This window comes from Necator americanus, chromosome III (assembly GCF_031761385.1).
Source record: "Necator americanus strain Aroian chromosome III, whole genome shotgun sequence".
In the NCBI taxonomy this organism is placed as follows: Eukaryota; Metazoa; Nematoda; class Chromadorea; order Rhabditida; family Ancylostomatidae; genus Necator; species Necator americanus.
In genome coordinates this window covers 2,529,266-2,556,780 of record NC_087373.1, presented here as the reverse complement: position 1 = coordinate 2,556,780, position 27,515 = coordinate 2,529,266, and the positions used below count along the sequence as shown (strand labels likewise).

At 39.4% G+C, this 27,515-nt stretch overlaps 1 protein-coding gene across 4 annotated transcripts; it reads right to left on the bottom strand.

Moving 5' to 3' along the window:
- Nucleotides 1-2,104: 2,104 nt before the first annotated feature.
- On the bottom strand, nt 2,105-27,089 carry RB195_008412 (uncharacterized protein; the record flags this gene model as incomplete). 4 transcript variants are annotated; one of them, XM_064194890.1, is made up of 29 exons in its annotated part: nt 2,105-2,185; nt 3,154-3,241; nt 3,329-3,441; nt 3,544-3,611; nt 3,683-3,815; nt 4,710-4,830; nt 4,891-5,018; nt 5,087-5,171; nt 5,305-5,390; nt 5,456-5,512; nt 5,615-5,752; nt 5,878-6,019; nt 6,077-6,264; nt 8,389-8,440; nt 10,185-10,254; nt 10,733-10,928; nt 11,836-11,915; nt 12,143-12,263; nt 12,488-12,595; nt 13,248-13,414; nt 13,480-13,576; nt 14,530-14,671; nt 15,325-15,389; nt 15,539-15,613; nt 15,855-15,933; nt 20,020-20,162; nt 24,635-24,727; nt 24,804-24,833; nt 26,991-27,089. In XM_064194890.1, 29 exons carry the CDS (start codon nt 27,087-27,089, stop codon nt 2,105-2,107), a joined length of 3,045 nt encoding a protein of 1,014 aa, XP_064046033.1. The 4 variants fall into 4 exon arrangements, with proteins under 4 accessions (XP_064046033.1, XP_064046035.1, XP_064046036.1 ...); XM_064194891.1 differs by lacking the exons at nt 24,635-24,727; nt 24,804-24,833; nt 26,991-27,089 and adding an exon at nt 20,983-21,090; XM_064194888.1 differs by lacking the exons at nt 2,105-2,185; nt 3,154-3,241; nt 3,329-3,441; ... (10 more) ...; nt 8,389-8,440; nt 24,804-24,833 and having other exon boundaries at nt 10,181-10,254.
- Between the last annotated feature and the right edge of the window lie 426 nt (nt 27,090-27,515).

Below are 27,515 nucleotides of genomic sequence, written 5' to 3'. Positions count from 1 at the left end.
GTGATCGGCCAGTGAAGCAAACGATACCGATTGTCCAAAGAGCACTTTTTTCTACTATGCGTCCATAGATAAGAGGTTTTGGGGGATACTCTTCGAAGGACACCCACACACTATACTACAAAACATAACTACATTATATTTTTTAAGACTTTTTGTGTTTTATTTTTATTATTTTTATTATTTTATTTATTTTATTATTTTTATTTATTTATTATTTTGTTTTATTTTTATTATTTATTTTTATGTCTACTTCTACTTATATTACGTTACTATGCATATTATTATTATTGCTATTATTATTATTATTATTATTATTATTATTATTATTATTATTATTATTATTATTATTATTATTATTATTATTATTATTATTATTATTCTCATCTATTCTGCACATGTATTGAATTATTATATCTCTGTTATATTGTCTTCTATTTCATCTATTTATATTTTGTCATTTTTCTATAATTTCTTCTATATATTCTCCCATATTTTTAATTACTTCTACGTTTTTCCGGTTTTCCTTTTTTCTTTGACGGATAGAATTCAAAACATTCAGACAAATATGCAGAATATCACTATTAAGCGATAGGAGTTTAAGGTTGACGACTCCGACTCCGTGACTAACCGATGTGTATCGCTTTCAGGTGTGTTTTTCTTCCTCCAATTACACAAAACATTTTTCTTTCTCTTTTTTTTTTGATCTCATGAATTATATTACTAGGATAATCTATAATGATGAGTAGAAAAGCGCATATTTGAACTCAGGTTCTGAAAGAAAGTTCTATTCCCTATTAACTTTGTCTCTCATTTTTTCATGAACTTAAAGGCATCACTCCACGAATCTGAGGTAGTACGGATTTCAGGTGGAGTATTCGTATACGGGATCGTAGATTATGGAGAAGGGAGTAATTCCGTCCATTTCTTCCTAATTGCTGTAAAAAAAAACGGTCCGGAAGATGCGGCGCATGCACAAGGCTGGCGCGCTCCAATCGAACTCGTTGTAGAAAATAGCGCGTCGGAACGCTCGAAGCCGTATTTTCCTAGCCGTTTTTACGGCAATTAGCAAGAAATGGACGGAATCACCCACCTCTCCATAATCTACTATCTCGTATACGAATACTCCCCTTGAAATTCGCTCCTCCTCAGATTCGTGAGGTGATGCTTTTAATATAGAAATTTGTCGAGAACTTTTAGGAAAACCTAATTCGGAGGAAAGAAAATGGCTACCACAGGTATGGAGAAAAAAAAACAAAGCAACGACAAGAGGAAAATCCGCAAAGAAAGGACATGATAATCTAATATCAAAAATGGAAATTCAATACAATCGCTAGGATCCGGGTCGCTTTTACGGAGTTTTCGTCGACTCGATTCCCAATTTCATCTTTTGTTAGGTGAATCCAAAATGAATAAGCAAATCCACGGTGTGAAGTGAGCGCTTCGCACACAGCATTCACATGTCAACTGTGAACGGCACATCGAAAAGAAGATTTGATTTTGCGCGGCAGTCGGGAAATTCTAAAGGATGTGCCGGCGTGAAATACGCGAATGTTAACATATGACGAGTCTCAGGCTGAAATCAAATTTAAGGCTTGAATTTGAAAAAAAAAGAAGCGCTCTGCAAAAAGAAACGCTATGCCTTTAGATATTCTATAAGCATTTCACTTCAGACTTCAAAATTATCACCTGAGGGCTTAAAGGTAGCGATTAATAAGTGTACATCACTATGCTCGTCAAATTGACAATGATGGGACATCTATGGGACCCTTACAGACAGTCGTATAGGGTGAGAGATTCTCTTTTGTATGACATTAAACATTTCAGAAAAAGTTTTTGTTTTACAGCGTATTTTCACCTTGAAGAAAAAGGTCACAACCTTATCTCAACCTAATACGAAGATTTCTCTACGATCATATTCCTGACCTCAATCCTGGCGCTCCTTCTGTGATGACGCGAAAAAATAATAATTAAGGTTTTACTGTACGATTTATGTCACTAAATAAAACAGTTGGTGTAGGAATAAAACTAAAAACCACTAATATTTTCTTTTATTTTATACTAAACGAAAAAACTCTAAACATTACATTACACTAGGCCCACACTCTTATTTATCCTCTTTCTTTTCCTCAACTGTTGTTGCTGCCTTCTTTTTCGATGTTTCCTGCTTTTTACGAAGTTGTACATCCTGAAATTTAGTGATTAGCAAACTGGCGGCTCACCCTATCCTCCTTAAGTATTTTTCTAGTAATAAGGAGCAAAACTGAGTGAAAGCATAACATCACAACATAGACGTAACGTATCCGTAGGGGAATCCGCTACTAAAGAACCTGGGACCAGGAGCGTACCACAATAGAAGATTTTTCCGTTTCAAAATAGAAGGGCGCAGAGCTGAGGTGCACCTCACTAATAACCCGGGATGGTTTACCTATTAAATACCGTGTGTAACATTCCCTAATTTCTTGGAAAAGTTCATTCGTTTGAATATTTTTCAGAAGCAGTTTGATGCATGAATATTCCTTTACTAAATTTGATGGTGTAGCGCAGTCGGTTAGGAGGTCCGTTGTAGCCGCACGGTCGATGGTTCGAAACCGCCCTAGTGCCAACCAAGCCCTTCATCCCTCCGTGGTCGATAAATTGGTACCAGACTTGTCTGGGAGGATAAAAACACTGACTTGACACATCGGCTGGCCCCCGTAAAAACGCGTTGGCGCATCCCAAGTGGATTGACACGCCAGTGACTTTATCCTTTTATCCTTTTAAAGTTGACGGTACTTATGTACTCCCTAGAGACCGCGACGCGCTCGCGCAACAACTTTCCATTACATCTCGGGACAAGATCATTTCCTTTTGAGTTTCAACTAAAGACGCATTAGGATTATCTAGGAGAACACGAATTCATTTAATTAAAAAAAACATTGTGAACTAAAACTCAGACGTCATCTTGTTAAGTTCAATTTTGAAGAAAAAAAAGAATTTCTAAGACCTCAACAAGAAAAATTTCTGGGCAATTTAAGAGGGGGAGGGGGGCTATCTTCTTGGAAGAGTGCCAAAACTTGCGCATGGGTACTAGAAGAATTCCGCAATTGCGGTCATGCACAACATTGCACAACAGGAAGTAACACGTAAAATTACAGAATCTCAACATGTTAGCACCTGTAGAGCTGCCACCAACTTGTTTGCATCAATCATCCTTGCGCCACTGTTCCGCATTGTTACACTTTTCGTAGACGTTGATGAGCTTCTGGAAATTCCCGTTCTGCGTCTCTTCCCTTTCTCGCTCTACTCGTCTAACTCTGTCAAACACGATATTTTTGGAGGTAAAACTTACGGGCGAACACTTTTCTCAGGATTGGTTTCATCCAGCTTAGGGTCCAACTCCATTTCAGGACCACTTCGTCTCGGATTATTATAGCAGTTCTCGGTGAGGTGAGTCTTCCAAGCCTGAAACATTGGCTATTTATTAATTCCACGTCCTTCTTTTTGTTTTCCTTTCAGCTTATTATTGGCATCATAAGAATTTCTTTTCAAACCAGCTCTAAGCACCTCTTTCGTGTTGTTAACGGCAACCGCGCATAATGAACACCATAGAGCACCGCCTGGTGGAGGTCTTCCTTGAAAAATTCAACGAGAACTACAAATCACTGGAAGAATTGGATGCGACAGATACGAAACGAAAAAATACCTCTACACATCGGGTGTCCTACACCGTTCCCATTGTCGACTGCATCCACCGCCATCCCACATGCACTACACGGTACCATACGTCCAGCAACAAACGTACAACGATTGATAACGTGGTCATTGAGCTGTGCCACCTTAAATTTATCGAGTAATCGAGATAGAATTAGTAGTAAGAGCTATGTGATTGCTCAAACAAATCAATAAAAGAAAATTCATGCGATTGCCACTGACACAACATTTTTTTCTGATGGAAACAACCTGATTCCCCTGTAACCCAATTCAGACAATAGAGTTCAGCCAATAAAGCTCTTCCCAAGGTTTTTTTTCGGTTCTTCTCAATACAGTTGCAACTATGTTTTGCTTGGGCTATAGAGCGATCTATTATTAAATTTCGCTATATAAACTACCATAAACTACCTCCGTTTCAGGGAAAAATGTTTTCTTAGTGTTCAGTAAACTCTTCTCAAAAGTGGATCCGCCAAGCAAAATTGAAACAAAAGCGAAAGATTGCATAAAATCGATCATGTCACTTAAATATAGTAGGATCAAAACGAAATGAAGCCCGCTGCATTTACGGAAGTGGCTGCTGTCGAAAAGGTGGAGGGAAGCGGTGGAGAATAGCAGTGAGGATCGAGAGGGGAACTCTTGATAGCACCGCACATCGTTACAGTTCGCGATGATTCCACCTTAATCCCAGCCGCTTACGCAATGGTACCGCGCTTCATGTCATTTTGATCTGACTATGTTAGCAACAAAAACGGAGATACCCATACCAGAATGTACGTAATAAACCAAATTCGATCTCCATATGACGTATCTTTGCCCGAGCGATCGCAACGCAACCGCCGCGTCAGTCAGGCGGGCGTCGCTGTTGATTGCGCAAACATAAGTATCAGTCTCACATAAATCACAAAAAAAAAACAACGTTCTTCTTGTTTTTGATTAGACATCGCTACATAAAAATATTTTCACACTAGATGATCCGATAATAGAAGAAATCCGCAATGCCACAGATAGTATTCACTTACCACCACAACTTTCGAGCAGAATCGACATTTGCTCATCATTTGACAGGACGTTCTATAATGACTCTCAAGACGACTCGCTATACCAAAATCCGGTGAAATTTCATCGCAAAATTGGCAACTTCTAGAACAAATTTTTATGCGTGAAGATCACTGTGATGGCATTGGTACTGTGGCTGCTTACCCGGTGTAATTAGGTAGCTGGTACGGGTTGTCATATTGCTGTACCGTTGTTGGCTGTCCATCGGTAACCGCTGCTCGATGTGCGGGAGCCATCAATGACGACAGCCGAGCATTTCTCTTTACTTCGCGCTAAGATAAAAGCACTATAAACATATGTAATTGTTTTGGGTCTGATTTAAGTGGAAGCATTTATGTACCGGTGGACTTTCAATCATTTTCTCCTCCTTTTCTATCACAGCTTCCGTTTGCGTCTCAATTGTTACTGGAACAGGCTTTGATTTTCTAAATTTGTACTCTTAAACGAGGAAAATTACTTTATTACTCTCTTTATTGGAAAACAAAGCAAATGAGTTCTAAGCCTCTGCGTCGAGAAACATTAACAAACAAACAAACAGATAAACAGACAAACACTCACTTCTTCACTGGTGGGAGTGGAGCTAGCTTCGGTTCTTCAGGTCTTTTCAAAGGAGTCCATTCCGAATTCACACCAAATGCTTTCATCTAAGCATGATGTCAACTTTAAGCACCGCCTCTAAGAGTTGTAAGACAATTCTATGGAAGAAAACCTCATTCTTATCCATAACCAAGTCCGAATATGTGTCTCTAACGACGTCTTCTTTTAACTGAAGAGAAAAAAATGAGAATGGCTTTAAGCCGATCGAATTGAAATGCACAGATAATATCGAACAAGTGCTCAGAATACGTGAAAAGTTCAGCCATCGCACCTCTTCCATCCGTTTTGCCAATTTCTCGCCCATTCTTGTGTCACCATTCAGTACAGCATTGGTCCTTTGACGACTAAGAGCCATAAGTTCACCTTCAGCGTTCGTCAAACGATCGCAAGCTCTTTCACATAGATGTGCCTTAATCATATGCACATTGAAAAAAAAAACAAAAACATCAAATAAATAAATAAATATAACATAAAACAATTACTATATTAGTGAGCAAATGATATTTTTCAACAAAATGCCACAGATAAACTTACTTTGACGGGTACGTCCTCCTCGAGACATTTGATAGCCATGTTGCGTAGTTGAGCTCGCAATGTCCGCACCGTTGATATCGGATCCTCACCCAATTCCGAGCGTCTCGAAATATAACCAGATGAATGATAGACGTTATTAGGTCTGAAACCACCCAAACAATGTCAGCAATAATAAAATAATCAGTGTTACGGTACTGACATGTCATAGCTGCCGTCTCCTTTGAGTTGAGCACGTTTCTCATCGGATAGTGACGGTTTAGGTTGTTCTTGACTGTTCGGCTTAAATCTTTCGGACTTCTTCGAGGTGTTGACGTCACGAGGTTGTGCTCGTTCGCGTCGTTCCAAGTATTCTTTGTATTCTTCTTCGAAATGACGTGATGACATCACCTAGTACAGCATAACATTAATCAGGAGCTTAATCGCTGGAGTCTGACAATCTCCAGAAGTGAGTTTTGAATGAAGATCCACCGTGTTTCTTCACTTTCTATCAGATGAGAGTTGAAACAGCATAAAGTAACCTAATCCTGTCACTTTTCTTTCGTCATTAAGAAAATATTTACGTCTATTCTCTCCTTCTTCCATGAAACGAGGAATTACAGTCGGGTCAAAAGGACATGAAGCACGGTGCAGTTACGCATAGTCGGGTCAAAACGACATGAAACACGGACATTTGCGCAAGCGGCTGCGCTCAAAGCGGAGCGGTGGAGCGTAGCCGCTTGCGCAAATGGGACCATGGCGAATTGCAGCGGAGAGCAGTGCTACTAAAAGTCCCCTCTTGATTCCACCCGCTACGCTCCACCGCACCTCTTTGAGCGCTTCTTCGTTATTCTAATGAAGAAATGCTACTCTGACTAGCATATAATGATAGAAACATGAGATAAAGCTCTTTAGTAGAATTAAAGTTAAAAATAAATAAATAGTGAAAGGATAGAATAAAATATTTCTAAAAATTAGAGAGAAGGCGAATCTTAGCAGCTATTATAAATGAACCAAGTCTTCAATTTTTTCACTGTAGATAGGTGTTCTAATAAAGGTTTTAAACAAATCTTTCATTTTATGGCGTGATTTACTCAATTCAATGTGAACAGCGTTGTAACACAAGCGGACAACAAGCACATCTAATTCCACAAATATACCGAATTCCTCAAATTTTCTCCTACCCACTTGAAACAACAGTCGACTGCCATAAATTTCTCCTAAAGGCAGCATACCACGATCTATAGAGGCTCGTAGATTGCGGAAAACCAAGTGGTTCCACTCATCATTCATTTGTCACTGTAAAAAGCGGCCCAGAAGCCGGAAGAATTTTTTGCCACCGCCTTCATTGCAACGCGCCATCCTTGTACACGCTCCGCTTCAATGAACGAGCCTTCGAGGATTAATAAGGTCTCCTCACCAGTTAAACTAAAGAACAGACTCTCCCGGGGAAGACGGAACCTGTACATAGGGGCGCGTTCTAACGCACCTTGTAGGAACTAAAGCGATTCCCATGTCCCGTTTCTTACGACGATCACGAAGATACGAGCGGAACCACGTGGTTTTCCGCAATCTACGACCCCGTATAGAAGCCTTCCATGAGAAATCCATAACACGTCAGACTCATGGTATACTGCCTTTAAATTTAGTTTGAGAAAATCTGTTCCATGAAACTACGATTAGCTCTCCGGACAACTATCACAAATACAAGTGGTTAAGCTGACTATTCACCAGTATTAAGAGATATTAAATCGAGAGTTCAGCTATGGCTGCGAGCAGATGTGCGTAAATCAGCCCTCATCCAGAACCGTAGGATTCATCGCAAATGTGCATGCATAATTAGCGCTTCTAAGTTGCTTGGTTGCAACCACAGAAATTCCTTTTATTTATTCTCAGGGTGTTACAAGGGGCGCGCAAAGAACCAAACAATTTCTTATAATCCACACGACAACCTTGAATCCCTGATTAAGACAGCGCAAACCGATCGATGTATATCCAACCTTGGTGGCCTCCATCTCTTGATACGGAAAACATAAATAAAAGGAGTTCTCATACGAGATCTTTTCCCCTCAGAACATGAATTCTTCGCAAGAATGTTTCTACCAAAGGTTTGTTGGAAGTTGAGCGAATTTAGGATACCTATACGAACGAGATCTCACCTAAGAACGCCAAAAAGCATCTGCTACACTTAAGCGATTGAATTTTTAAACATTTAAACTATTTTTTACACATTTTTGTACCAATAATTTTAAAGTGCAACTATAGAACCTTACAAACCTAGGCTGACCTGCCTAACTGTTTGCTCAATTGTCAAACAAAATCTTGGTGACCCAATTACAAATAGCTAAATAAATTAAATCTGATAGCTGGGAATATGTATTCAGAACTTAGCGACCGCTTATAACGGAAATGAAATGTAAAAGTAGACACTTGGATACAGAAGCAAATCTTGTAAAAGCGGTGTATTTCCAAAATAAAAAATAAAAAAACTGCCATCCTCCTTTGAAAAATACATGAGTTCAGTAACACACTTACCATGATGACTGCATGTTCCAACGTTAAAAATCGGAGTCCGAGGCGCACAATACTTCATAATGCCGGAAAGCGGTAATGGACGACAATGCCAACACTGTGGTCAATTTTGTAATGCAACTCTCAGGTCGCAAATCACCAACTCGTTCCACTTACGTGAAATACAGGGACCCAAAAGCATGTCTTACTCTATTTCAACGAACAACAACACACCAGAAAAGCATAGATTTATCAGAAGAAAAAAGACCAAGCCAAAACAGCCTGAAAGCTTACACATACATCATCCATTGGAAGAAAAACTATCACATAAATCAATAATTAATTGGAAGGGAACTTCGTAATGGATCAATATTTGTTCGAGTACGCCAAGTTCTTTCAAATGTAACGCAAACACAATCATCAAGTACATAGCGAAAACGAAATGATCATACAGATTCATACGACAGGAGAAATTCTGCAGGAAGACCGCAATTGCAGACCGCCACACAAGAAATTCACAAAATTCGCAATCCAAGAAGGAAAAAAAACATTGCTAAAAACTAGTGCGGGTAAGGCTCTACTCACAAAAACGATATGAGGAATCGCTAGCTGTTAGGCGACGTCACGAATATGCTAGCAAATATGCTAGGATGCAGAAATTAAAAAGGAAAAAAAAAACAAAAATTTAAAAATTGTAAAAGTCGCTTTGTCACCTGAACGTCACGCCTTTTGGGATTTAGCTTAACCGGAAACTGTTAGACACCTTCTAGCAGGCAAATAATATATGAAAATCAACACACAGGACTACATATGTACGCAAATACACTCTCCTTCTTTTTTTCAAGCATATTACACCAATTTGCACAAACTGGGAACACGGATTAAGCCTACCGTATCGTCAGTAAGACTTTATTTCAAGGGTTTATAGATTAGGAATCATATGGCACATCACTCAAGAGTGATTTAAATAACTAACAAAATCTGTTAACACAATAAATTCGTGCGCTGTTGCTTTTTTCTTCCAGAACAATCCTTCCTTTAGATTCCATCTTCAAAAACAGATGTGACAGCATCTCTCTGTTAACTGATTGAAAAAAGAAGCATATCACTTTAGCCGTTTAATTTTTTCTAATTCCATGTTTATTCAAAAGAAAATCCCAAAAACTAAGTATTTCGGCTGTGATGATCACATTCTCTTCTTTATAAACTATTTATAAGATCCATGAAGAACTTTCTGAGAGTTGAAATTTGTCTAGTAGCCTTGCTGAAAACACTGTAAGCCATCAAATGTTATGAAAATAATTTTCAGAAGCTGCATATGGAGAAATAGATCCAAAAACAAGTCACACGAGAGTACAGTGGCGTACACGAAAGCACAGTAAAGATGAAATTACATTTTTAAATGTATTTAGGAATATACACAGGAAAAAACGTGGAGAACTTGTGATAATAACACATTCATAATACCCTACGTTAATAGTGTAATGTATATGTGAACTCAATGTGGTGCGAGATATATGGGACAGCGGAGAACACAGACAGCGTAGGAAGAGGTCACACAAAAAGCTGGTGAATATGCGCCTTCACCACATGACTGACTTGTGACTGACTGGTTGCGGATTGACTCTGCCAAGCTGAGCATCATCTCAACCCGGACGAGTCCCAGTGGTGGATCGTGCATATTTTATTATTCCCCTTTATATATCATATCTTACTATAGCCGTATTTGATTTGGGAGCATTGGAAAGAGCCACAAAAAGCAAAGCCAATAATTTTGAAGTCAGAAATTCTGCTAGATGACATCATCACAACTCTCTCACCGGCATTCCCACACCTTACATGACAGATCGACGCTTGAGGTAATCACGTACGGTGCCGTTGGGTGGAAATCTGCAAGTAAAGAAATTTTCTGCGGGAAAATTCACATTCAGAATCGTTCTTAGAAGATAGTAACATAATGGGAATTCAACGTCGCTTCGATGAAATTGACTGCAAAACTGCAGTAGTATAACAGTTCATACGTGTATCAATAAAAATATCATTAACCAAGAAGATTCAATTTCAATTTTTCTCAAAGGATTTCCTTTCCATAGGATTTGCATTACCAGCGGGAAAATGAGTCTTGCATGCGCCAAAAGCAGATTCACTTTCGTTCTGTCAAAAATCTTTTTCCCGATAGGATGGAACCGAAAAAAAAATCAGACTAAGAAGGCTGCTAGCATTGATTTATCTAAGAGATGTGAAAAAAAAGTCTCAAACGCGTTATTTACTGGATATTCATGCAGAATAATAATAATAATAAAGAAAAAATTCTTTTTCGAACTGATGGAATTAAATTATGTTCTGTCTGAGTAACAAAAAGACTCACCAACACTCGTAACAAAATGTTGATGGGCATCGATCGTCTTCGCACAACGTCGTTGGGCCAAGTCCCAGACCCGTAAGGTTTTGTCGTCGGCCACCGATACAAGGAATTTGCCACGTGGATGGAAACGCAGTCCACGTACCCAATTGTCATGACCGATCAGCGAAAACAAAACCGTTCCAGTCAACGCATCCCAAACCTTGAAATTTCAGACGTTGGTGAATGCATACTTCAAAATTTCTAAGTCAGCCTAGCCCGACTTTATTAACGTTAATGATATGCACGCCTTATGAATGTGGAATAACATCTGGAAGAGCACTTGAGGGCTAATTTGATGTACATTAGTAGCTCCGGTATAAATCGTCAAAAATAGAAAGCGCTTTTTTTTCAAGAACCACACCATTACTGAGACCAGGATTCGTTCTTTTCGCGTTCCTAATTCCCAGCTTTTCGATAACAAGGGTAACTGAGGATTAACTGCTTGAAAGAAAGTGCTGGCCAAAATAGGACAACACTAATAAGAAATGTTCCTCTGTTGAACTTGTCAGCAGGAATTATTAGTAGGATAAACTGGACCAGCTTAGATATGTAAACACGACTGCTTACAAAAATTCGAAGAGCTAAAGAACATGGCGATTCTTGCTTCACCATGGAAATATCGATTTAACACTTGCCACGGGAAATATGGGTGGCCCAAAAGAACTGCGAACAAAATGCCAGCAAAGAACCTATCAAAACTATATATTTCTGATTTTGAATTGTTGAAAAAGGGATCTCCGATTTTCAAAAGTCATGAGTTACAAGTCTAGAAGTAAGTGGAGTGATTCTGAATAAATGTACTAGTTAGCTCTTAATTAATTCTCTAGACTCCATTAGTTTATGCGATCGGTATTGCAGTGAAGATTTACAATGCTTATAAAAGTAATTAAACTGTTAATCGCTGCCTATTCACCAAAGTTTATTTGCATTCTTACCTCACTCATTTAGCAGGAATGAGCATCATTTCCCCGAAAACACGTCAATGAATAATGAATAATGGCCAATAAATTTTTTTGAAAAGAAGAAAAGCAAAAAAAAAAGATGAACGTATAGAAAAAAAATCGGACCTTAATAGTTTTATCCCTAGATCCACTGACGACAACATGTGTTGGGCCGGCGCCAAGATCGCCATTCGCTTTATGACCAGCTATAAAAGATTCAATACACACGATGAAATAGTACTACAATTAAAGTGCATATGCAAGTTAAAGATAAGCTCGTTTTAGAAAAAATATTACGGAATTCGCGAATGTCTAATCTACAACATATTCCACATCTCATATATTTTCTCATATTTCTAGCTAAAAATCCTAAAAGCATACATTCGCGCTAGAACCGTTGAAAAATATGAAAAATTAAAAGTTAACAGGTTACCCTCTGTTCTGATGGGAGCAAGTGCAGTGTCAGGAGCCCATTCAACGCATTCCACAACATGTTCATGTTCGCGTAAAGTCGCTTTCACACTTTTTGACTGCAGGGCCCATACAATTATGGACTGAAATGAACAATTACAATAACGTCATAAAACAAGCAAAAAGTATCGTATAGAAACTACGTTGGTATCTTCACCCATTTCCATGACATGAAAATGGGAGAATATACTAGTCTAGAATAAATGGAAACGTTTTTGAAGTGTTCATGACCCCTTCACACCAGTACCGTCCATTTAACTGGAGCGATACGACAGTGAACAGCAGAAAAACCTGGATATGCAATTACCTGATCATTACTGGCCGATGCAAAAAGTGCGCCATCGGGTGAGACCCGTACCATTCGTACCCATTCGGAGTGCGCTCGGAACGTGTGTACACAGTAACCAGAGGCCACCTGGAATATTGATCCACTTGGCGCGCACAGCAAAAACTGTGAAACCAATCGAAACAGTCGTCTTGCAACTTTATAGCAATATCAAGCTAAGTGAACTAACATTTTTCATGCTCGACTATTAACCTGGATCGATTCCATCCACATGAACTTTTTTTATTGGCTAAAACTTTTCCCAAAAATATGGGGATGGGGAGAAAAAAAAGAAAGTTGTAAATGAAAAAGGTTCCTCGATAACTAATGGTGTCCCTACGAGGATTTTAGATGGAATCTTTATTCCCCTGACGTTTCGGCCTTTTTGCCGCCTTCAGAGGAATAATAGATGTTGATTGGAACAATCCTACGTTTATTCCGTCAGGATAGTGTGGCACTTGATGGAATAAACGCTTCGGAAGATGAGGAAAAAAAGCCAAAACGCCAGACGAATAATGGTTCCATCTAATAACCTCGTAGACATACTATTAGAACACATAAACAAAGGTATTTCAAGGATAAAAGACACAAGAACGTTTGAACTGTTGCTCGATGACTAAGAAAAAGAAAAAAGAAATTAAGAAGATGAAAAATTTATTGCACAAAAAAATTCAACAAAATGTATAAATTCTTCTTATGGAAGCTTAAAAAATTAATTAGCGTGATAACAGGTAATGCTCACCTCCCACAATTTGATTGTGTGATCTCTGCTCGCAGATAGGATTGCATCACCTGACGGCAAGAAACAAACCGACGATATATTATGATCATGTCCTTTCAACGTTTTCACACATGCATATGAACCTCCAAATTCCCAAACTTTAATCGACATATCAGCCGAGCACGATACTGAAATTAGGAGATCTTCCATAGCAATTATTACATTTTTTAGAACTTGAAGATACGAAATTTACCAAGCATTTTTCCAGCCTTATCAAAGGCAATGTCCTGTACTGAATCGGTGTGTCCTTTAAGAGAACGTTCAAATTCACCAGTTTCATAGTCCCAAATCTAAAAGTAACGAAAATCATGTTATTCTGACTAAGCGTTCAATGCACACATAATGATCTATTTCACAGATTTAAAGGCATCGCTCCACGAATCTGAGGTGGTACGGATTTCAGATGGAGTACTCGTATACAGGATGGGAGACTATGGAGATGGGGGTGATTCCGTCCATTTCTTCCTAATTGCCGTAAAAAACGGCCCGGAATATACGGCTTCAGGCGTTTTGGCGCATGATTTTCTACAGGGAGTTCGACTGGAGCGAGCCAGCCTTGTGCGGCGCCGCATCTTCCGGGCCGTTTTTTACGGCAATTAGGAAGAAATGGACGGAATCACCCCCTCTCCATAGTCTCCTATTCCGTATACGAATACCCCACCTGAAATCTGCACCACCTCAGATTCGTGGAGTGATGCCTTTAACAAGGTATTCTACATTTCTCGAGTCCCAGATGCAAAGATTGCAGAGAATTTGGAACTACCATTGCAGCAGCACGCCATAGCCGCTAATAATTCACTATCTTCTTATAACTAGATATTAGCCCATTACAAGAAAAGTGCAACCTCATAAAATAATAACTAGTAACCTTAACTAGCTCTTCTATAATAAGTAACTACAGGAAGAATATTTTAGCCATGATGAAAATTTCAAAACTTCAAATATCGAAAAAGTTGAATTCAGTGAATAGCATTTTCGATGAAAATGAATTACGACAAATTATGTCCGTTTGTAAATAAGAAGAAATGAAATAGAAGACAGACATTGTTAAGATATAGTATTTTGCAAGATGGAAAATAGATATTTGCATTTGAAATCCCAAGGAATAGCGTGAGCTTCTCTGTTATTCCTCGTCCATTTCGGTTTAAGGTATGGAATACAGATTGCAAGGCACATCTCCACTGCTTGATACTATGATCTCTTCCTAGCAAACTAGCACACCGATGAACCCATGATACTTCACCTTTATCGTGGAATCCTCACTGCAGCTCGCCATTACACTCCATACTGGATGAAACACAACACGAGTAATCGGTGCACGATGGCCCGTTAGCGCGAAGCGCTCAGGTGGACGTGGAATCCACTCAGTCGGTTGTCTCTTCTCTCTGAAAGTAAAAATACGAAATTAATTCTGCTAATCAACATTGTTGTTATCAATCCAGCCTTTTTTAAAGGTGCTTTGGGGTCATTAAGCAGAAGGGGATCAAAGGATGAGTTAGCTATGTCTCACACTCACATAGTCTCCACTAACGTTTCTGTCATTTTCTGCTTAGCTAATATATAATTTTCTCGAGTAAACAACTTGTGCAAGAAAAAACTTACTTCTTGAATCAAATGAATCGTGCAAATTGATACTATGTATCATCCCCTTCTGAGTTGCAAATCCCCAACAAAAATACTTCAAAGGCAATCATGCGCCACACTCTAGGGTATTTTTAAATGACGTCCCGCACAAGAAGAAGGGTCCAGCAAAAAATTCGATCTAGAAACCTGCTTGCAACAGTACCAGGTGCTAGAAGCTTATCCAATCTGCTAAGGAGTGCACAAAAAGGTCAAAACAAGCTACAATTCTCCGAAAACTCTCAAAGACACTGGGAACTAGACGCTAGAAAGAACTTGTAACTTGTTTCAAAGCTCTGTATCAAAATAACTGGAAAAAAGTGACAGAATGCGAAATACGTAGGAAAACGTTTTTTAGAACGAACCAACCAACCAACAACCAAAGACTACCACAATTGCATGGAAAGGAAAATCATACCTTGACGGCGCTCCATGGCTTATTTCCTTCTCTGCTTCCGCTAGTTTCGCTTCGAGATCGTTTACCTTAAATAAACGGCATAGTTTTTAACAAGGGAACAAAGAAAATATCGTTTATGTGCAGTTTCGTATTTCATAAATCCTCGTTCGAACAATGAAAAAAAAATCAGAAACAGAGCTGTGAGGAGTTCGTAGCAACAACTTTTCAAACAAACCTTCTTTTGTAATCGCAGCACCGACGTCCATTTCTTTTCAAGCATACCACTCATTGTTTTGTGATCATTTTCACTCTGAAAAGCAAAGTTCAACAACACTACAAAGCACACGTAGGCGGTTTTCAAACAAGAGGCCATGGCAGCTTTCGAAATGCCTCGTAAAAACTCTCTTCAGAATTATTGTTAGTTTTTTGAATCATGGATGGGTCAATCAAAAGAAACAGAAACCCGGACCAAATAAAAAAAAACCCTCAAAGGAACATTTAATCCGGTAAAGTGTTGGACAAACAAAACTAAAAAATCTGAACAAACTCACTAAACTAGCTTCTTGTTTGAATATCTGCAACGATTCTAAGTAGCCACAGTTTTGTAGGTAGTCGGCAACTGCACGGTTTCTGGAAAAAAAAAAGAAACAATGTGTGCTATGTTTTCACAACCCCTAGTGGAACACGTTTACGGTGTTCCGATATCTACTAAACAAAAGAAGGTGAAGGTAGGTGTTAAATTCACACGTGCAATTCATATGAATCTGATCAAAGACGCATTGTACTTGTGCTCGAATGTTTTGCAAGTAAGCTTCCACGAAGCGCTACATTTCTTTATTAATCATGTAATTCTCAGAAACACGTCCTCTTTCACCATGCGTACGAAGTGATCCGGCAGAAACGCTTTTTTTCCAATGAAAATGAGGGCAGAGTCTGGTCGATACACTAAAATGCAGTAGACGTTTCCAAAAAGTGGCCAACTAGTTCTGCTGTTGGTGTTGAGTGCATCAATTTTCCATAGATTTCTTAGATATAATTGCAGGCAACTAGATGACAGACTTCATGTGGTTTTAAACTGGTGCTTAGCGCATATATTCAGGCTCGCTGAACAAGAAGTTCTTAAGTGACAGAAAAAAAGCGGTCTTCCAACTTCTTCATTACTGTAGACTTCCTTGAGCATATCCTCGAAGGTTACCGTCCTCGGTATCCTCTTTCTTCAGTGCAACTGTTCGCATCTTTTTCATACATTGCTATACAGTGATGTTTGTTAGAATTTTCTCAATGCAGTGAAATGTTTGCTGAACTGCTCATAACTCTGTACTGACGTAGGTTTCGATCCAATGTTCATTGCTGTGTTTCGCAACATCGCCGAAACTCACGCCGCTCCCTGCCGCGAAAATTGTCCTTTAAAAGCGATTTTGTGACGTATTTTGTGACAGTTGAAAGAATGTTACGTCTATGAAACGTTGCAATAACACAATAACAATTCCACCACCATTACATAAAATTAACCAAGCAACTTCGAAACGCACACAGCCATATTAGCAGAATACAACTTCCTAACTGAAGAATTGAAGGGAACCATAACACTGCACTGCCTTACCACGACTAAAAATGCTGAGAAACACCTAACGGGTGACTTTGTAACCGAATCTTAGAATTACTGGAACAGCAAATTTAACAAGCTTTTCGGTAGTATTACTTTCTAGAATCCAGCTTTTGAAAGGGGGATAGCAGTGAAATTAAAGAGCATCTAACAGGTTTACAAAAAGAAACAATTGGTCACTCTATTCTTCTCTTAATACAACCACAAATACGATGAACCAGCGCTATCAATGTTCTACAATCAAAGACATATCTTCTGTTCTTTATCGTCTCTATTAAAATACTTCTGATAAACTTGAAAGTCAGAAATGTTTCTTGTTTTCAATGCGCTACAGATTATGCATTTTCTCCCCCATATGAATTATCTAATCGGAGTAATCTAGTAGAGGAACACCGTATAGAATTATTTTGTGTAATTACTTCATCTGCACTCGCTTTTCGCAGTATCGACATTTCTTCCTAAAATGTGCACCAAAAGCACAATTCTCACTACCACAAAAAAACACAAATAAAGATACTACCAAAATTTTACTTGTTCCTTGATATTATTCGTATCAAGAGGTTGCAGATTAGACAAAAAAATCACATTTCCAAGCGCGACCCGCCAGCAATTCACAAGGTTTCTTTCGGGCGTAAACTTGTGAACTGCTAGCGCTTTAGGAAATCACCAATGTAAGAAGGACAAAAAAAAACATTCGAAAAAAAGAAGACGAAAGAAAAACTTGAATAAAACTGACCTACAAGAAAATATAATTCTAACTTTCTGATGGTTGCAACTGTTAAGGGACGCAAATAAAATAGAAATCATTTCCCTTTGCTGACGATAGTTAATGAGCATGAAGAAGTCATATTAACTTTACAGAATTGTTCAACTTATTCATTCAATCATTCATTAGAAAACCTATCAAAGTGATACCTTATCAAATTACACCTTGTCAATTTTTCATTTTTCACCAAGCGCACAAAACTGCAAGAAATGTGTTTATAAAGGACTTACGGCAAAGTTAAAAGAACATTGCTTCAGCTGTAACGATCTTAGCGAATTAATCTTCTCATTGACACATTCCACCGGAAACTTTACGACTCAACTCTTACTTGATTCCTTTTTAAGGAAGTAGAGCTTATTTGTCTCCGAACTTGGAAATTCTGTTTTAATTGTCCACGGATCCTATCCCTCTTGTGCATCCTGTCTTCACTCCCTATCTCTCCAGGCGGCGCTATTTCGTTTCTCAGGATAGCTGACGCTGCGTAATTGTTTTCGTTCGGTTGCGCTCCCTCCCCTTCTCATAGCCTTCTCGTCGCAGCCTCCTCCTTCTCAGCAGCCTGTGCGTAATGTAATTCGGTCGAGTGAAACACAAATGGCCTCCGATGCCACAACTGCACAGACGTCATGAGGATGGGGGCTAGCGGTTGATGACATTTCTATGCGGCAGTCACCAGCCTAATGAGAAACCGAAACTGCTGCAGCAAAGCATGCGGTGTTGTGCATAGGTCGAATCGATTGGAACATTTTTCCCAGCGACGGAAGCTGCTCATTAAAAAGACTATTCCATTCAGTCATTAACAAGCGTACGCCTCCCTCGAGTATAAAAAGGATTCTTTCAAAGACTCCTTAAAGAAGAAAAACTGGGACGGAATTGCCTAATTGTGCTTTTTAATCGCTAACAGAGAATCTATCTTTTTTTAAACCTCTCTATGCACTTGTTTTGATTACTTCTGTTCCATTCAATGTTTCTAATCTCCATACTGAAAAAAGAACATCTTCCAATTCCAAATCCCCATTTTAAGAATAGATTTCTCCGATGCAAAAAGAAAAGATATTCTCGATCATTCAAATAAATGGTTTCCTTCTAGATCCTCCCACAAATTAACTAGCTATGCACGACGGTGCATGTAAATGAGAATATCTAACTCAAATCGTTATATTAAATCTTTCCAAAATTTAAAAAGTTTGAAACTCCTGTAATGAAACATTCACCGCCGCGTCTACAGAAATTTCTCTTGCTCTCATTTTATCATTTCAGACGAGCCTCCCGAAATGATTGACATTGTCGGACGGAGGATGAGTGATAGGTGATTTGTGGAACGAGATGTTAGCGCACTTGTTACTTCAGCAGAGAAGCCGCAAAAATCGTAGACACACAGATTAGGCAGTGAACCATTAAGACAACATTCGAGGCGTGTTCGTCCATCATTGTAGTTTCGAAAAATGAGAATTAACATTTAAAAAAAAAACCTGGCCTAAGAAGTTTACTCGATATTGAATTGCAGCGCTTAGTGCAGCTTTTGCAGAAGAAAATAATCTTCAGTAGTCAGGAGGAAATTTAATGCATAAGCAAGTAGCAAGTAAATGAAACTGAATCCTGAAATCGTAGATGCAGCGAACCATGTCAAATCAAATCGCTATTCCCTCTTCCTTCAAAAGCTGGATTCGATAAGAGGTTCGCGAGAGAAGGCGCACACAACATTTTTCGCTGGACACGACAGAGAGACCCATAAATGTTATGTTTACATAAGGGGATGTAAAGGAAGAGCTGGTCGAAAATAACAACTTCAAAGTTGCTTTCTCATCAAATGAATCATCATTTGTGAACCTCACACTAATTATTCACATTCGTACAGTGTGAAGGTCACACACACAGACACACACCCGTTGAGATATCGATATATCTTTGCGCTATCATGTATAGGCCATCAAACTCCGCAATTCCCCCTCAAAACTCTTCTCTGCACATGCTAGTGAGAAGGCTTTTTGTTTATTGACTCTTGCTCGATAAACTAGATGACTACCGCCGAAACTCGAGACGCTGTCAGCATAATCGCTCGCTAATCTCGGCGAGGAGGGAGAGGAAGACACTCACCGCTCTTCTCGTCCCATCCCGAGACCGAGCTGTGAGTCCTGACCGCGCCGCCAAATTCACACAATCAATGCACTCTGTGCAAACAAGAGAAGACAGCCCATGTGTACCCTAACCGAGCATTAAAGCGTATAGCATGAGATATTAAGATAATTTTGGCAAAGAACATTTCAAAAGTACGAAAAACAAGCTATATCAGAAAAGAGGAAAAACGCGTACAGTATACGCTCCATTAAAAAAACACAGCACTCACATTTCTTCCCGTTGCCTATCAGAGAGGTTCATTTTCATGCCTCCCACTTCGTTGCGATGCACCCTCAGAATCGATTCGTTACTCTCAATCACAGCGCGTCGTATTCGAGAGAATACCCGTTCTTCAACAGCACCAAATTTGAGCTGAAAATTACACTTCAGATATACAAGCAATAGTTTAAAAATCTCATACTCAAGGTGAAAATCGACGAGAAATCCTGAGAAGCCAATATCGAAGATGAGAATCGATGAGAAATAGGGGAACAAGAAATAGGGAAGGCGAGAGAAAAAAAAAAGTGAATGTAATGTTGGGAGAACAACAGGGATACAACAAGTTTCACATAAACAATTGTATGAATCATCACAAGAAAAAGTAGATGGAACAAAAAGATGTGGTTGACTTCGACAATTTGAAATATGAAGTGAAGAATAATATGTAATAAATAACAAATGTAATAAATATGTAATAAATAATAACAGTAGTGAATATGAAATGAGAAATTCTATGAGAATTCCCATACTTCACTACGAACGCATTAACATCAATGTATTTAAAACAAAGCAGGCACATTAATGCATCAAAGCAATGATACTAAAAAGATTACTGTAATTGATTCTGTTCAAGATGAGAAAGCTTCTAGTGACTTTAGAAAAAAAAAGCAACGGATAACTGCGCGGCTATAGATGAGTTGTTTAAACGACGCACACTGGAAAAATGTGGTAAACGAGCAAAACAAAAAACCTGACACTGGTTATAGACCATCGATAGAGTTATTACGAAACACTGATAGTTATATGATTCAAATACATCTTTTGTCCCATCTAAATTCCCCATTCTATTTAGATGAACGCAAAATTGACGCATATCAAGTTGAGCATGAAATCTTTTTCATTCACAAAATTTAACCATAAACGATTTGAACTGCATTTCATAACATTTGCTACAAGAATAGAGGGGGCTTACCGGATTAGTAACTCTAAATGACAGCATTCCATCAGAGTCTGACAAGGCGATGAAAAGCAGATGACGAATGTCACGAAATTGCTCGTATACATCAAAATAGATTTTCATTCATGTGAACGATGTATGAAGAGCTGTTTGAGAGGCGGAAATGCTAATGGCTTCCGGAAAATGATCATTCATAGCCTGTTACCTATACGGAAATAAATATCAAACAAACGAAAACAATGACAATAAAAGCACTAATATATATCACAAATGACAAATGTAAAACAAAAGCTGTAAAAGTAAACATATACGAGATTTCAGCTTCACACAACAGCCCATATTTAATCTATGAGAACAGTTATACCGACCGCAGTGATGATTTATAGTAAATTCTGAGTCATGATTTTTTTTTTCAAACAACGAGACAACGCGAAAAGAAATATTCAGGAGCGAAAATTCTCATATAAACAAGTTACAGCGCAATATTAGAAAAGTAACTATTTTTCAATCATATTCGAACAAGTATGACCATCAAACAATTTTTCAGAAATACAATAGGAAATTTTGCACCGATAAATCATCAAAAGCGATGAGATTATTATTTAAGTGGATAAAGTGTTTTATTGGGATAATCATTAGTTAGCGGATAGAGATGACTGATTATTGATTTGCTATCGTGACAAAAGGCCGGCGCACCTATGTGTGTATCCAATAAACCATAAATGTTTCAGGCGGCCAATGACAATATGTGGATACTCACGTCGACGATAAGAAATTGTAATCTAATCGTTCACGACAACTATTACTACAATATGAGGCCATCGACAGAAAAAAAAGTTACGAAGAAAAGTAAGAAATTACATTTATGCTCTTCTAGCAGATGTGGAACGATTAAGTGTATTGAATGTATCTCATATCTAAAGGGAAACCTTCAACTCATCACAGTCCCATCACTATTATTTCATTGTGGAATTCGATCTAGTAAATAAACATCATAATGGGAATCTAATTTCCATCATGAAGTGTTTCCAAAATAACATCATCGAAAAGAAAATCCATCCAGCAGACAACAAAAATTCCCATTAAGGACAGAATTGCTAAGCCCCCTTCAACTAAATCGAATCTAGGCAAGTGCGCAATTCAATTGCTTTATGTTCCAGTTACACTGCAAAAGAGCTTCTATTGAACACGTCATTCTGTTCGCAGGGGAAAAAAAAAACTATTGTGACAGTGTCAGACGTTTCCGGCACCTAATGAGAACTGTTCCCAACAGCGCCGGAGAAATGCGGCCAGCGGCGACATAATAATATAGGTTTATCGACTAATTAAATGCGTCACGTCAAATAAGCAACGTATCCTCATTAAGATCCAGAATAATGACGAAGAAAATCATTTCAAGAATCGCATTCCTTTGCCTTACAAAGCCAGTTTCTAATAAGGGAATCAATCGATGAATTCCATTTGGTCACAACTATTACACGATTTACAGATGGTAAACTCCAGAAAAAGCGGGATTTTTGAAGTCGCGAAGAAGAGAAATTGTTCCCGAACTCTTTGAAACATCATTACGAATCCTTCTTGTGGCTGTAACAATAAAGACACACCTCGATAATTCCCAATGGTTGTTCTTCGCGCACTTAATAGCCATAGAGAACGATTATGTCACATATCGTGACATCCTCTGTCACCTACACGAGAACATCCACATCTGCACTGATCAGCATAAGCGAAGATAAGGAATACCAGCTGTACAAATCCGTAACTCACACACTTATGCGACCAAGGAAGTGCGATCGATGTACCGTTTCCTCTTATGATCCAAAAGTGGAATGGACACGATAACCTCGTAGGTGCCCCAGAAAATAAAACGCACGGTTACCTAACAACTAGTTATTCCAGTAAAACGCAAACGCATAGAATCTTCTTCTCCATTGATTGAGCTGTGCAACAAACGATACCCATGTCTAGGCTGACAGCGCTTAATAATTAGAATTTGAACAAATTTCAAATTAGAAAAAGATTACCGATTTTTAAAGAACAAACTTCAAATAGGTTTAAATAAAACTTTTTTGATAGAAAAGCAAAATTGAAAAAGAAAATCTTCCGTTTCAATCAAATGGTGTGCAAAACAGTGCGAACGCTATTGATCACAAACCTACAGACATTTGACCAAAAACTCACAGTTACGGTTCAAAGTGAAACTGTGGTGTACCGGAAAAAAACGCAACAATTCCCCCACTAATTCCATCATTAAGGTGCACGAACACTATCCTAGAAGGTTATGAACGCAGAACAAGGAAATTTTTTCAAAAAGAATATTTCGTGAATTGATAGAGATCTAAAAAAGCGACCTCACAATGACGGTGTACAGGCGATACATTGACGTTCGATTCAAAGAACTTCGCTGACGTCTCAAAAGCATGAATCATGCACCGTCTTTTTCCATTATTTAACATGACACAAACGACAACATAAGGAATATGTTCACGTTTAAGTTTGAAATAAAAGCAATAACAATAAAACTAATCGTGAACAACGCTTATAATGTTAGAAACCAAGCAACTACTAAAAGGAACGATGAAAGCGCGCCGAAATCGATTTCAAACCCCAAAAAAAGGAAGCGATGCGAAAGCCCGTCGTCGCCCTCGCGCCCTCATCCGCCGCGAACACAAACTCATTAATAACAGGACGAACCAAAATAGGACATATTCCGCGGATTCTTTGCGTTGCGCAAGAGAAAAAAAAAGAAAACAAATTACAGGAAACTGAATATGAAAGAGATGAAAGGATGATTTACATCAGATGCTCACTTGATCTCACTAACAGCTGAAAATCAGGGGGAAAGTGGGATGCACATATATGAAGAGAGAATTCCAGCAAATTCTATTCGTGCTAGGTGAACAAGGGAAATCATCGTCGTCCACCATCGTTAATAAGTCGACGATCCTGTTAGGTAGACGGGCGCATTGACAAGAAATGACTCATCGGATGAGACCAAAAGAGAATAGAATGCGAGGTTTCCCAGCTGATCAACACCATAGAGGGGACCCCGACCCAGCTGCGTCTCTCCACCGCGCGCATTGCCTCGCCACCCTCTCGTCACCGGCAACGACCGCCCCGCGATCGCATTAACTACCGTATACAAGAACATGCACATCAAATGTGGTTCAAAACCTTCACTCACGAACACTTCAATCTTCGAAGAATTGCGTGCAATTTTATGGATAATTGCATCCTTCCAGAACGATGGCTTCAGCCAGATGCAAGTGGAACTAGTTAATAAATTGAACGTATGAAAAAAATGTCGTCCAGATGAGTGTCACTAGGCATAGGCTGTCGACGAAGCTAGCTATGAAGTATTACAACGTCCTGAGAAGAAAGAAGCCGCAAAATTTCACTAATAAGATAATAATAAGATCGACTGGACATAGGTATAAACATATGAAGAAGGCAAATGATTGGAAAAAAACCACAACAGCACGAATTGTGTGAGGTCTTTAGTAACTGAGGCGAATTTGAAGTTGTTTCCTAAGTTTCAAATGACGCTGGAGGCAGGGATATGAGGGAAAATCCTTCTGAATGAGAAGGAAAAAGCTTGACTGACACCCGACCTACGATCCTATTCATCGTTTCAACCGCCTTTTCTCGTATATTTCCATTTTCTTACCTTAGTTTTCTTAAAGATGAGATTGAAAAACTTTGGAGCAAAAACTCTTGACGTGCTGGATAAGGAAACTTTATCCAGCAAGTTAAGAGTCACCTAAAATAAAAATAAGATTACTACGATCCCTCGGAAGGAAGCAATGATGTTCAGCAAAGAAAAAAGATGAACCGACCACTAGGGGGAGCTCAGAAGAGACGAGAAGCTCAGAGCGTACCAGTTATGGATTTAAATAGTGTTAAAACTGTGAGCTTTGTCCAACTGGAGAAGAAGAACAGGGACAGTACGAGAAATTCCGGAGAAATGAATAAGAATTCTACATTCAGTGCTGATGACCGATGGGAAAGTTCCAGAAAAGAGCTATTTCTCTACGATCCGCAACCAAGTAGTTGGAGACAAGCTGAGAATGGTTTTTAACTGTTCAAACCTCTAATTTGAAATCGACTACTAGCAATTTGGGGTTGGACGGGAAACTTAATTTGTGACTGTGCAGCTCGCTGCGGGGCGATGCGTGCGCTACGCGAATTGATGAAGAGCTTCGCACGTCTGCGTCTCTCCGAGCGAGAGAGGTGCGTGCAGGTGACCATCGTGAAGTGCGATGCTTTCTTGGAGGACCTCGTGGATGGGGAGTGCTCATAAACTTACCTGGCTGGGGGGATCTCGCGATCAAGAAGGCGGGACCCCCATGGTGAGGCCCATGCATTGCACTTTAGCGAGGGCTGACCCGTGTGGCAGCCTCGAGTTGAGGTTAGCCAACAGCTAAATTTTTGCGTGTGGGGCTGCGTTCGCGCGGCCCTGACAAGAAAGCGAAGTTGAGGAGTTGGGACTCTGTCTCTAGCAGTTCGAATGTTCTCTTGTCTTGAAACCTCGGCATATTCTGCCTATGTTTTGTGATAGTGGGCGGGTGTAGTAGCGGTTAGAGGTTCCGCTTCCTGAACGATCGATCGGGAGTTCGAATCCGCCCCAGTGCTCACCAAGCCCTTCATCTCTCCGGGGTCGATAAATTGGTACCATACTTGTCTGGGAGGATAAAAACACTGACTGGACATATCGGCTAGTCACCGCAAGTAATTGCATAGGCCAGTTACACGTTCGTGAACCTCAAACGATTTTGAATTGAAGTGAACGTGGTCGCGCAGGTCCCAAGCGGATTGATTAATGCCAGACACTGTATCCTTTTTTTGTGATATTGTGCTTGCCTGGTTTTTAGATGGAACCTTTTTATTTGCCTGACGTTTCGGCTTTTTCGCCGTCTTCAGAGGCCTAAATAGAGGATGACTAGAGCAATGCTACATCTATCCCGTCAAGTGCCACACTACCCTGGGTCAGTGCTTCGATAATCGTTCAGGGTAGTGAAAACAGAAATCCATCTACCATGAAAATAGTTTTACGTGTTGTTCCACCGGATGTGACGCGGTTGGTAGCACGCATTTATCATTCTGTCCATAGCATTTATCAACGCCGATAAACCCATCCTAGCATATATATCCGCCTGTGTAGAAGACATCTCTATCGAATGAAAAATTGCTGGCGGTTAAATACGTCACACGGCGGAGAAACATATCCGCTTCTTCTATTGGCTCTTCGTATGATTTTTCCATCCTGAGACCCGTACAATGTTTTGCTCGGGGAGCTGCTGAAGCGTAGTGAGACAGTCAACGTTAGTATTTACATGAAGCAACACCAGAAGCGACTTCGAGGCAAAAATGCTTCGAAGTCGCACTGCTGGATGATAACGCGAGCACTCACAGGCAAGAACGTCACAGCAATTTCTGGAGAGCGTAGGCTGGACGTCCGTACTCCAGCCGCCAGCTATCACTGACGTTACTCCACAAGACTATCACTTCTTCCGGTCCCTGAAGCAGCATCTGTGCCAAAAAAAAACCTTCAGCGATCTCGATGACTTCAGAAACGCGCACAACCACTTTTTGTCCTCCCTACCCTCTCCTCCTAGAAGAGAGACATTCGGATATGGCACGTTAAATGGTCAGATGTCTCATATAACAGTGACAATTACATTGCTGATCCCTAATGCATACTAATGAAATTTAAAAAAAAAACACTTTTTTTTTTCTAAAAAGTGTGTGCAAAGAAACAATAACTTGTTGGGAATGTTTTCCCAACAAAGGTCCGGCAACGAAGTGTCTCACATTGGGTCGAGTTAGCATCAGCAAATCAATCAAATAGTACTGGACAGCACATGTGAAAAAAACGATTCGATTCCCTTCGTATTCATACTCCAAAATACAAATATATTGGATACAGGCTAACAAACGCGTTCACGTCATTGCAAGCGTTGGCTTAACGAAGCACCAATTTACGATCATCCGGGATGGAATAGTCAGTTTCATATGTGACTTACTGATTTACGGAATGTACCGGAGTTGTTATGAAGAAACACTGGCTGATATTCCATGATTCCATGATCGACGGTTCGTTTTGGAAAAAAGCTGCGTTCCATCTCCGCAGAGATCGCGATATAAAGGGCGTCTCCTTTACTTGGAGAGTCCTGCTTGATTTGCTTTGACTACTTTCTGTATGAATAATTTCTTTTAGATGGGATCCGTGATACTAATGATAGGAAAAATGAGTTGTTTGCACAACAAAAAGTGTGGTCAAGTGAGCGCCAATGGGAAGTGGTATCCCTTCGCTCTATAACCCACTGGCTCCGGACCACGTTATACGCCGTCTCCAGCATCTCTTAGAAAAGCGTTCGCAAAAGTGAATCATATTTCTCGCTGGTTTACTTTCGTTCCTCATCGTTTGAAAATCTGGAGTTCTATATAAATGTGAAAAGTTCTAGAACATTTCCGATAGAGCAAAAGAAGCTTCAAGCAGTTCTATTCCCGGAACGGGATCGCTATATTTTTGTATTTTCCCTGCTGGG